We start from the raw sequence: 13,170 nt of genomic DNA, 5'->3' as shown, positions 1-13,170 counted from the left end.
AGTAAAACCTCCAAGAAACCTTTCTAGAAGTTCGTCTTTACTCAAATCTTCATAAATCGGTTTGATCGCTTCTATGACATCTTGTGGAAGTGGAGTGTAGTCATAATTGAAATTTTCCACTCCTGTTGTGGCCAAAGCTTTTTGATACGAACACCACGAGTTCTCACCGCTCATGCACTTATGGTGTTGAGGGTAATCGTCTGTTGACTGCTGGTGGTAGAACGTTGCCCAGACTGCATTTTTCATTCCTTCTAAAGAATCACAATTATTTCTGATTGCTGCTCCGTAGTATCGAATCAAATTATCAATGACTTTTCAAGTGAGCTTTCCTTTGCCACCGAGTAATTTACTTTGTCTTGTTTTACCAGCATTTTTTCCGGTTTTTACAACTTTATGTTCAACAGTTTTATTTACTAGATCACGTAGACGTTTACCCATTCTTTTTTTGCACGTGACCTACACATTCTTTATTATGTATAATAAAATTTTAACCATACGGTTGAGCTTTTACTAAATTGCCGTAAGTTTTACTATCTCCGTCTCCAATATAGTTGCTGATTTTCGCTCCGTATTTTTCTTCTGATCGGCGAAACAGTTCGATGACAGCATTTACTTCCATGTTACCTGATGGTCCGGTGTGATTTGCTTGGCATTCATCTTTTCCAACATGTTCTTCATACCAATCTTGAAATTCATAAGTATTTAATTGATTTCTCCATAATTTGCAAGCCTGGCAGTGCGAACTACTTACGAAAATATCGATAACTTTTCCAGACCAATATCCAATCAAGGAAGTGACGCCAAAGGAAGAGCTAAAGCCTTGCTTCTGCCACGTGCCGTCACCAGAAACGGTCAAAGTGTCTGACTCCGAATTCGCACGTGTTAGCTGTTTTTCTTCATCTGCGGCGGAGACAAGAAATTTCTCAGCAGTCGTTTCGATGCTGCAGCAAATAGATTTCATGAGATCCAAATAAGATTGTTTTGATAGAAAATTACTTGCTTTGTCCATGAGCCCACAAAATTTATTGCAGCCTGCTAAACCCAAACCTAATGTACGCATTACAAAGGCAAAACGAGTGTTGATTTCATAGCGATGACCAGTTTTCTCACTCGACGGTATAAAGCGTGGATCACAATTTGTACATTTGACTTGGATTTGGAAGCCAAGTCCTTCTTTTTTACAGCTCTTGAACTCGATTGAACCATCACACTGAGCACATTTTACTAAACTTGCGATGGTTGAAAACACAAGCAAAAAATCTATGATTCTAAAATGTTTTTCAACATCTTCCGGTACACTAGCACTCGTATTTAGTTTTATTTTCTTCGCCGAAGCACTTTTGGTGGTAGCCTCATCTTTTATTTTTTTATTCGGGTTTGATCTTTTTTTTGATCGACACAAATAGGTCCTTCCACTTTGACGGTCTTCTTGCGAAATTTTACTTACTCTCGGCATTTTTGCTCAGGAAATTTTTTGAAAAAATAAAATTACAAGTGCACGGTCGAACGTCTAACCACTAACTGAAGCTCGTTTCTTTTTTTAAAATAATGTAGTGTATAGTAAACATACAAATATAAAATATATCTATATGGTTTTAGTTACCTGGCTTTACTAAATGAAATATTTCTAAAACTGGATATGGGATCAGGACAATAGCAATGAATAACCTGTATACCTGCTTGACAGCTGCACTGCAATCCCAACCGCCCGTAGAGCGTTAAAGGCCCCGAGACTAATTAAACAATAACTTCAAGAATATTGCTTAGATCGGATTAAAATTTTGAGGACATATTCTTGAAATGTTAAACAATAAGATAAAACAAAAAAAATCGATTTTTCGAAAGTGAAAACCCTTACCCCGCCCTTAATGAGGAATGGCTTTGTACGAGTCTTTTCATGCCATTCTGGAGTCCTTGGATGTCCTGTGTATTCTTCTGGATTTAGATATGGACTTCCTTCATTGCTTTACAGATATCTTCAACCCATTCAGGTCGTTTATAAGTGAACCTGAAGTTTGGTTGAGGTAATGAAGTCAACTGGCTTCTGTCATGCGGCATGAGCTTTTTAAGTTTGGCTGCCACATTGTTATCTGATGGATCTGATACAGCTGCTATAGGCGTTGGAGCTGCAGAAGTTATGACAGGCTGTACCATTGTTGGTCTAGGAATTCCGCCAATGTTGAGCTAGGTGATGGTGTTGAAGCTTCTTCGGCGTTGATCGTTGACGTTGTAGGGGTCCGTATTAATGAAATTTTAGATGGTAATGAAAATGACTATTTCTTAGAATTACAAGTGATTATGGGATCAGAAGGTAAAGTTTCTGATTTAACGCTTGTTATCGACGACAATTTTGAAGTACTCTCAGTTCTAGTCTGAAATGATGGTTGTCGTTTATTTTGACTTGATGTTTTAGAGTTGTTTGAGTCATGTGTGCTGAGACTGTGTATGAGCATAAGGTCATTAGGTTCATTACCGGATTTGATTTTTAATTTGGGTGTTGAACTAAGCATTTCTGACTCAGAGTCTGACTCATAGTCCATATACTCGTAATCTAAGTTGTTTTGGTTAATATCAGGGGTTTCTGAAGTATTTGGTTCACAGTTGTTTGAAACTGACCTAACTGGGGCACTAGTTAAAGAAATAGGTGCCGTAAGGATTTGTATCGCGGATATTTGAGCCTTAGTTGGTGTATTGGAGATCACCGGAGTAACTACTTGGTTTTCGGGATCCGGGTTTTTCGTAAAGGGTCGTAAACCGGCTCTTTTTCGTATCTCGTCTGTAGTTCGTGAACAACAGACTGCAGCAATATGTCCACTGCGTCCACAACGGTCGCAGTCAGTCTGTGAAGGTACTTGGTTGAATTTCTTTTGTAAATTCTCGAACATGTCCTGCATCACGGCTTGGAAATTAGTTATTACGGATACGAGTACGTCCGAGTGGTCATTTTTTGGAATTTCGTTACGTGAGTTAACTGGGCTTGGATTCGACAATGCAAAAAGCGTGGTCTTTTGTTCCTTTTCCGAATTAATCGTCATCTTCTTGGAATTCTTTAATTCCGATTTGGTAACAGCATTTAATTTTGTTCGAGTTTTCGGATTATAATCGGAATCCATGTTAGATTTCGCTTCTTCGTTATTATAAGAGCGTTGACATGAATCTACTACTGGTTGCCAAAAACTAACGCGTTTATATAGTATTGAATAAGTGTCAATATGTTCTTCCGCAAATTTAAATAAAAATTGTGAATTAAATTTTTGGATAATGATTTTGACTTGTCGGCTTTCAGGTAGGGGCTCGTCTAACTGAGCAAACGCGCATTGCATTCGGTTAATAAACGTGACTCCGAGTTCGTCATCGGCTTGTCGATAAGAATAAATTTCTTGTAGTAAAGTTTCATCCGATTGGTAGGTTTGCCATACTTTAAAGTGGGTTTTGAAAACAGACCAGTTAACAAATAAATCTTCATTTTGATAATACCAATCTAAAATGTTACCTGTTAGTGTTGAAGCAATAACCGGCTTAAAATTTTCTAAAGGGATATCATTACTGACCATTCGTTGTTCTAAGGTTTTAATAAATTTTTTGGCATCTAATTTTACGGACGAATCGCGCGGGGGAAAAAATACATTCTATGATTTCGTAGTCCGGCAAATGTCATTAGTCCGTAAGGGTGCAACTGTACTCGGGTACGTATAGGAAGGAGTAGCGCTTGGGACTATGCCTGGAATGGCATGTATGTGTTGCTGTGTCTGTGACGCAGGCACATGGAAAGAAGCGATCGGTGCTGTATAAGTATGCGTCATGTGAGGTACAGTAGTGTGTGAATGTGCGTGTGTACCTGACACATAGTATGGTGTCGGTGGTGCTACGGTAAACGCGCAGTCCCACTAAACGTTGGGGCTGATGCTGTAGAGTAGGGAAGCATGTCCGAATGGAAAAAATCAGGTGCGGGCGGCACGGAGTGATTTCCCGCTGAAAAATTTTAACTCGGGAATTCCCGCGGCTGAAACGCATATGTGTCATTGATGTGATTATTATTATTTATCGTGTTAGGCATCGTTCGAGCTAAGGTACTGGCAAAGGGTGACATCAATTGCTGACAAGCTGTTTTCCAGGTTTTTGCTTCGGCTCTTAATTGTCTAATTACTACCTCGACGGGTTGAGTCACACTGTTTGTATCTTTGGGGTCAGCTACTCTACTTGCGTTATTGTCAGTCTTATTTGTAGGGTCAGTGCTATTATCGACAGTACTGTTATGTTTGTCACCTTGCGGATTGTCTAGTCCGAGTAAATCGTCTTGAAATTGTAAATATAGACTTGAATTGGAATTTTGAATTGGATTAAAATTTAATAAATTTTGATTTTTTAAATTCGCATTATTACTAATCGGTACCGAGAATCGATTAACTAGGGTACGAGGAAACATTTTAAGTAGTTATAATGTGAATTAAATTTTATTTCAACTATTATTTAATCTTCTATTTAGATTATTTTACAATGACACGCCTGTCTAGGAATTTTAATCCCAGATTTTCTCGAGGAATAATTTTTCGGTGACGCGTACGAATTAAAGTAGATAATCCCAGATCTAATAAATATTCGATATTTGATTTTAATAATTTAATAACTGAATCTTAGTATTTAATAACGATTTAATAATTAGAATGAACGATTAATATTATTTTTAAATTCAAACTACAAAGTTAAACAAAATAAATTATTTTAACAACGGTATTTGATTTTAATATAACGGTTAGTCGCCGACCTACTACTCACATTAGTTCTATCCAAAGCCGCAGCAAGTTCTAGTGTCATTAGATCAATTTTAGGAACTTGTTGTTTTGGAATTTCATCTTCATAATCAGAGATTATACGAGAAGTATTACTTTCCAAAGATTCCTGGGATAAGTTAGATGTTTGACTTGATATTTCATGATTAATAACATTATCAGTCTCAACTGTACAAGAATAGTCAACATTGTCATTACCGAACTCTCCGACATCAAATGTACCACTATCATTATTGTTATTATAATTGATATCAATGTTCTCTTCGTTATTGCTATCACTATTACTGTAGTTATTATTTTCATCGCTTACATCAATATCCATATCTTTAACATCTTCTAGAATTGGTTGAGAATTATATGAAATAAAACCACGTCGACTGGAAGATTTTTGTCCCAAATAAAATAATCTTTTTTCTTTATCGCGCCGAAATTTTTGTTTTTAAATGTACTTTCAACTTTTCAACACCATTAAAAAAAAAAAATTTTTTTTTTTTTGAAACACTCTAATATATATATATATATATATATATATATATATATATATATATATATATATATATATATATATCCGAACAAAAACAGTTTCACTGTAAAAAATTGCGCCAAGTCCACGTTCATAAAACTCATCTCAATAACATTTGCACTTTATGTTTAACCGCTAGGAAAAGGACCTAGTCACATACTTATAAGAAGAATTGCGCCTTCGGGCTTAATCGTTAAAACTCGGGAATAATCGTATCACGCTATGGCCGTCGCCCATGCGCGCCTTGGTTAGCGGTAGAGAAGCCGGCTCACGTGGCCGGCTGCAACAGTTGTGCTTGGACATTTGTACTAGTACGACTACTCTGTGCGAATCGATTCTGATATTTCTTACTTACATCTCACTTTCATTTAAATATTTAAATTATTCATTAAATATAAATGATTATATTAGCTTCAATTATACTTTAAATTCTCAATTCATTTAAATCAGTTCAATAGTTCAGTGAATTAACATAAATAAAATCAAGTAAATTTATTTAGTGACGCCACGCGGCCATTACGCGCCACCGTTAACAAAGGATTGCATCAGCCACGCGGCTTTAGTCAATCCATAATTGACGCGTGATATTAACAATTAATTACATTAAATTAGTTATTGATATTTAATTACGATCTTATTTAATTTAGCTTATAAATAATTAAATTCCAACTTCAAATCATTTGACTAATTTCTACACTAAAACATCAAACTCAATTGACTAACATTCTGTTATCAATTGAATATTATTTGCTCTCACCTTGAGACAATTGAACATTAATAGATCTCACTCTGAGATAGTTCAAAGTGATTAGATATTACTAGCTCCCACCTTGGGACTTATCTAATTCAAATTATCGATAATTTTCTATCTAAGGCGGTTGAGCTCACCCCTATTGCGTTATTGCAACGTAATTTTACACATTCACACTTACACACACACAATTTACTTGTATAATTTCATCAAGGAGGTTTTTTCCCAGCCTAGCTGGGTTTTCCTTCTTTGGGGACAAATAAATTCTTCTAAATTGTTCCCCAAAAAATCCAAGTATTTTATTTAATTTCCTAATCCCAACTTTATCGTATAATTTAAAACAATTGCGGGAATTATCCGCATTGGATAGTTTTCGACAAAACATTTGGTGCCTCCTGTGAGGTTTGAAGTGTACACGAACCCTGATTTGCGAAGACGAGCAAGACGTTCCGAAGATCCAGTCACTATACCACCCAGCTGCTGCCAGCATCGTTGGACTTCAATACAAATAAGATAAGTCTTTAACACTAAATCATTTATAATATTAATTAATATATTATTTAATCATTTGATAATATATCCAACTTATTTATTTGTAATTTAATTAATTGTTTGACTTTGGCTGACTGATCGATTGTCACTTGGCAATCAATTCATCGGTCAACTAGTGCAATTGGTTATCATTCAAATATTTATTTACGTTATTATTTTAATTATTTACGTATAACTTAATTTAATTAATTAGTCGACAATTCACAATTAATTGATCATTGTCCGGTGATTAATTGTTGTGCAACAGAATAATTAATTATCAATTCTCAAATTATTTAATATTTAATTATAATTAATTATTTAAATTGTTTCTCAAATCAATTGATTACTGTAAGTGATCTATTTATTACAGAAATAAGATAATTAATTATCAATTGATATTTATTATTGTTATTTATTATTACTATTATTATCATATAAATTTATCGCAAAATGACTAAAACAAAAATGACTTTAGAACAAACACGTGTTCTATTAACTGCTAAAATTACCGCATTGAACGATGAATTAACAGCAAAGACCACAGACATTCAGACTGCTTCTTTACGTTTTCCTAAAATCGAAAAAATGTTCGATCAGTACGATGCCAGTATCGACGAATTAGAAGTGAACAAACCTGAGGACCCAGAAATAGAACTCGCGGACGGAATTCGCAAAATTTATTACAATCTTGCAACTAAAATAAAAATTCCCAATCAAGATATTTTCAATGCCACTATTCAAACTGCAATTAACGCTTCGACTCTTAATCGAACACTCGAGACTCAACGACTTACTAAGCTCCCTACCACGGATTTACCAAAATTCGATGGCAACTTTGAAAATTGGCTTTCCTTTAAAAATACATTTAAGACACTGATCGACGAACGTAAAGATTTAGATGATCTTAATAAGTTTTTATACCTTCGCGGATGTTTAACTGGTTCTGCTGCAAACAAGCTCGCGCTTTTGGATGCAAGTGCAGAAAACTATACACAGGCCTGGGACCTTTTAACAGAAACTTATCAGAAAGAGCGCGATTTAGTTTTTAAACATTATGATGCTTTTTTAAATCTTAATTCAATATCAACCCCGACTAATGAAAATCTCACTAAATTCATAGATGATGCTCGACAACACTTAAATGATTTAAAATCATTAAAAGCAAACCCAACTGACGCATTTATAGTAAGATTATTAGAACTTAAATTACCAACAGAAATTAGAGACAAATGGGACGAAACGTACGAAGACGATAACACTCTCCCAACGTTTGACGCATTTAGCAAATTTATAATAAAAACTGCTTTCCGACTCAGTACACGTAAACCTAATAAACAGCGCGACTCCGATGGCTCTTTTAAAAGACGACGTAATGAATATTCGAGTAATAATTTCAAGAAACAAAAAACAGACTCACCAGTCCGAGCTTTAGTAACAACCACTTCTACTGCCTGTCCATGTTGTAAACTATCTCATCCGCTCTATAAATGTTATAAGTTTGATGCATTAACTATAGGAGAACGCATAAAATTTGTAAAATCTGCTAAACTTTGCAATAATTGTCTTCGCGAACACAAAGGAACTTGCCCTTCCAGTAGTAGATGTCAAACCTGTAAGAAATTCCATCATACCAAACTGCACATTCAACAAAAAGACAGTTCAACAACCCTCTAATCCGAATACTTCAAAGAACAATGCCGTAAAATCCGAGTCACCTATTACTGTTACGACTGATAAGGGATCTACATCTTGACTAGTAGTACACAACTATACGACAATTCTCAGAACACCGCGTTTCCAATTGATGATGAGCGCACTCATCCAGTTGCGTGATTCAACGGGTGGATTCATACAAGCTCGCGCTTTACTTGACACCTGTGCAACAGCTAATTTCATTACTGAAAATTTGTCTAGCAAATTAAAATTGCCAATGCAAAACTGTTCTATTCCGATCGGGGCTGTTAATGGAATGCAAACCTTTTCAAAACATGTCGTTCAAATAAGTTGTAAATCTTTAAATAATAAATTTCAAAGATCATTATCATTTTTAACTGTTAACGAAATTGCAGAGCTGAGTCCAAATGAAATCTTTCCACGTAATAAAATAGACATACCTAAAAAGATAATGCTTGCTGATCCGGAATTTCATATACCAAGACCCGTAGATGTCCTTATCGGTTCAGGTACCACACTTTCTCTTCTATCTGTCGGACAGATTAACTGCTCACAAAATGATTGTGATTTAATATTACAAAAAACGCAACTAGGATGGGTTGTAGCGGGAGGAGTCATTGACGACAAAAATATACTTTCTGTAACTTGTCAACTAACTGATCTGTCGAGTCAATTAACAAAATTCTGGACTATTGAAGACATAAGTTCTAGTGATTCTCGATCTATTGAGGATTCTACGTGTGAGACTTATTATCAAAACACTACTATTCGCGATACAGACGGTCGATATATAGTAAAACTACCCTTTCGCGCAGACGATGTCGAGTTCGGGAATTCCAAACAAAAGGCTCTAAATAGATTTCTGTCTTTACAGAAGAGATTAAATTCAGACTCATCATTAAAATCCGAATACAATAAAGTCATGAATGAATACATCAATCTTGGCCACATGGTACACGTACCGGATGATAGTGGACCAGGGTATTACATGCCCCATCATCCGATAATAAAAACATCCAGCACTACCACTAAGGTACGCGTTGTATTTGATGCTTCAGCTAAAACCGATAAAGGTATCTCCTTGAACGAAGTCTTACTAACAGGGCCTACTATACAAGATAATCTTTTCACCATTCTCTTACGTTTTCGCACTTTTGTCTATGCTATGACTTCTGATATCGCTCAAATGTATCGACAAATTTACATACATCCGGATCATCATAAATTTCAACGAATCCTTTATTATCATAATGACAAAATTAGTACCTTTGAACTTAAACGAGTTACATTTGGGGTTTCTGCAGCTCCATTTCTAGCTATACGCACGGTAAATCAACTTGCTGATGACGAATCTCATAATTTTCCTGTAGCTTCAAAAATATTAAAACGAGATCTTTATGTCGACAACTTATTAACCGGATCCAATTCTTTGACCGAAATTTTAAAATTGCGTGACGAAATCATTCAACTAGTGCGAAAGGGTGGATTTGAACTCAGACAATGGGCTTCGAATCACCGACACGCACTGGATAATTTCGATCAAAGAACCTTAGATTTAGATTGTGCTATTAATGATGATCCTATCTCTAAAACTTTGGGCATAGCATGGAATTCTCTAACTGACGAATTTATCTATACAGTCAAATCAAACGATTCATCACGAAAAATAACTAAACGAACCATTTTATCTGACATTGCAAAAATTTTCGATCCTATCGGAATTCTCGGTCCTATTGTATTAGCGGCAAAAACCATCATTCAAGAATGTTGGAAATTAAAGGTCCATTGGGGATGAAACGGTCCCACAAGAGTTGCATTTGCGCTGGTGTAAATTTGCTGAACAATTACCCCTAATCAAAGACTTTTCGGTTGAACGAAATATTTTAATTCCTGATCCGACTGACATACAACTGCATGGATTTTGTGATGCTAGTAGAGTAGGCTATGGTGCTTGCATTTATATAAGATCAGTGAATAAACATGGAGACGTGATCGTGAAATTAGTTTGTTCCAAATCTCGAGTTGCTCCCATTAAAGATGTTACAATTCCAAAATTAGAATTATGTGGAGCATTATTACTTGCTAAATTATATAAGGATACAATTCCTTCATTTAACTTTTGACATATCTAAAGTCACATTTTGGTCTGATTCAACTATTGTACTTCAATGGCTCAAACGATCTCCCAGCACTCTCAAGGTCTTTGGAAGCGAATCGCGTTACACAAATTCAAACCCTTTGCAGTAAAATCGAATGGCGACATGTCAGAACCAAGGATAACCCGGCAGATTGCTTATCTAGAGGTCAACTTCCTTCTGAATTTCTAAATAACAAAATGTGGTTGATAGGTCATACATTGGCTATCACAGGATCCTCTCAATTGGCCTAACTTAAAGCCAACAGTTCTTTCTGAACTTCCTGGTGTTCGAAAAATTACTTGTTTACTAGCTTCCACTGACAATTTATTTAAACGGTTTTCATCATATTCTAAACTTATAAATTCTTTTTCCTATTGTTTGCGAATGTTAAAAGATAATCCATTCAAACACAAACCTTTAAACGTAGAAGAAAAATTATTAACTGAAATTAAAATCTTAACTCTGATTCAAAACGAACAATATTATGATGAAATCAAACAAATTAAAGAAACCGGAGAGACTAAAAATCTACGATTACGATGCCTTAATCCATTTATTGATTCAAACGGATTATTGAGAGTGGGAGGCCGTTTGAAACATGCTCCTATATCATTTTCGAAAAAACATCCTATTTTATTACCTTCACGTCATTATGTTACGGATCTAATTATTAGAGAAACTCATGAAAGTTTGTATCATTCGGGTATACAAAGTACACTTTCAAATCTTAGACATAAGTTTTGGCTGCTAGATGGCAAAAATCAAGTACGTAAAATCATTAGACATTGCGTTAAATGCATTCGATATCAACCAATTCTCTTACAAAGTAAAATGGCCGATTTGCCTAGTTCTAGAGTCTCGGAATCTCCGCCATTTTCTCACGTAGGAATTGATTATTTTGGACCTCTCTTTATCAAGGAACGTAAATTTCGAAACAGAACTAAAGTCAAGGTCTATGGATGTGTTTTTGTTTGCATGGCTACTAAGGCTGTACATTTAGAAATCGTAAGTGACTTAACTACCGAGGGTTTCTTAGGAGCTTTCGGACGTTTTATTGGTAGAAGAGGGGTTCCATCTCATGTATATTCTGATAATGGTACCAATTTTGTGGGTGCAAATAATCAATTAATAGAACTTTACCAACTATTCAACTCTAAGTCCCATCAGGACATTGTTAACAACTATGCCATAAAGAGAAACATTGTCTGGAAATTCAATCCACCTTTATCTCCTCATTTCGGGGGTATCTGGGAGGCGGCAGTCAAGTCATTTAAACACCATTTTAAACGAGTAGTGAAAGAACAACTTTTAACATTTGAAGAATTAAATTCTCTGGCTATACAAATTGAATCTATATTAAATTCTCGTCCTCTATGTTCATTGTCAAGTGATCCTAATGATCCTATTGCTTTTAACTCCTGCACACATTTTAATAGGTCGTCCTCTCACTATGCTACCTGAAAATGATTTTTCTGACGTTCCAGATAATAGACTAAGCTCATGGCAATTCACTGTCAAGGCGCGACAAGATTTCTGGAAACGCTGGTATTTGGAATACCTTCATGAGTTGCAGACCAGGCAAAAATGGGACTCCAATCGAGGGGATATTAAGGTCAATCAAATTGTCTTACTGATGGACAAAAACCAACCCTGTATGCGGTGGCAGCTGGGAGTAGTGATCGAGACTCATCCAGGAGAGGATAACATAACACGAGTGGCTTCAATTCGAACAGCTCAAGGCATATATAAACGGAATATTACTCTGTTATGTCCATTACCAATCAATTCTTAAAATCTGTAAATTCAAAATATTGTAATCATGTAATATCACTGATTGTAAACACTATTCATAATATCTTGCTCAACCTTCGCAACGGGGGGAGTATGTTTAACCGCTAGGAAAAGGACCTAGTCACATACTTATAAGAAGAATTGCGCCTTCGGGCTTAATCGTTAAAACTCGGGAATAATCGTATCACGCTATGGCCGTCGCCCATGCGCGCCTTGGTTAGCGGTAGAAAAGCCGGCTCACGTGGCCGGCTGCAACAGTTGATAGCGGACATTTGTACTAGTACGACTACTCTGTGCGAATCGATTCTGATATTTCTTACTTACATCTCACTTTCATTTAAATATTTAAATTATTCATTAAATATAAATGATTATATTAGCTTCAATTATACTTTAAATTCTCAATTCATTTAAATCAGTTCAATAGTTCAGTGAATTAACATAAATAAAATCAAGTAAATTTATTTAGTGACGCCACGCGGCCATTACGCGCCACCGTTAACAAAGGATTGCATCAGCCACGCGGCTTTAGTCAATCCATAATTGACGCGTGATATTAACAATTAATTACATTAAATTAGTTATTGATATTTAATTACGATCTTATTTAATTTAGCTTATAAATAATTAAATTCCAACTTCAAATCATTTGACTAATTTCTACACTAAAAACATCAAACTCAATTGACTAACATTCTGTTATCAATTGAATATTATTTGCTCTCACCTTGAGACAATTGAACATTAACAGATCTCACTCTGAGATAGTTCAAAGTGATTAGATATTACTAGCTCCCACCTTGGGACTTATCTAATTCAAATTATCGATAATTTTCTATCTAAGGCGGTTGAGCTCACCCCCATTGCGTTATTGCAACGTAATTTTACACATTCACACTTACACATACACAATTTACTTGTATAATTTCATCAAGGAGGTTTTCCCAGCCTCAGCTGGGTTTTCCTCCT

General features: G+C 35.5%; 3 protein-coding genes across 3 annotated transcripts; 2 read left to right on the top strand and 1 right to left on the bottom strand.

Annotated features, from left to right (window-relative positions):
- Window positions 1-3,982: 3,982 nt before the first annotated feature.
- Window positions 3,983-5,112, bottom strand: LOC123273576 (glycosyltransferase-like protein gnt13). Its single transcript, XM_044741017.1, has 2 exons — window positions 4,770-5,112; window positions 3,983-4,296 (listed from the first exon to the last, which is right to left on the bottom strand). Exons 1-2 carry the CDS (start codon window positions 5,110-5,112, stop codon window positions 3,983-3,985), a joined length of 657 nt encoding a protein of 218 aa, XP_044596952.1.
- A 1,936-nt stretch (window positions 5,113-7,048) lies between these two features.
- On the top strand, window positions 7,049-8,272 carry LOC123273575. Its single transcript, XM_044741016.1, has one exon. It carries the CDS (start codon window positions 7,049-7,051, stop codon window positions 8,270-8,272), a length of 1,224 nt encoding a protein of 407 aa, XP_044596951.1.
- Window positions 8,273-10,653: 2,381 nt separating this feature from the next.
- Window positions 10,654-11,871, top strand: LOC123273574. Its single transcript, XM_044741015.1, has one exon. It carries the CDS (start codon window positions 10,795-10,797, stop codon window positions 11,869-11,871), a length of 1,077 nt encoding a protein of 358 aa, XP_044596950.1. The 5' UTR covers window positions 10,654-10,794.
- The last annotated feature ends 1,299 nt before the right edge of the window (window positions 11,872-13,170 follow it).

Source organism: Cotesia glomerata, unplaced genomic scaffold (genome assembly GCF_020080835.1).
Source record: "Cotesia glomerata isolate CgM1 unplaced genomic scaffold, MPM_Cglom_v2.3 scaffold_11, whole genome shotgun sequence".
Classification (NCBI taxonomy): Eukaryota; Metazoa; Arthropoda; class Insecta; order Hymenoptera; family Braconidae; genus Cotesia; species Cotesia glomerata.
This window is presented reverse-complemented; position numbering and strand designations above follow the sequence as displayed.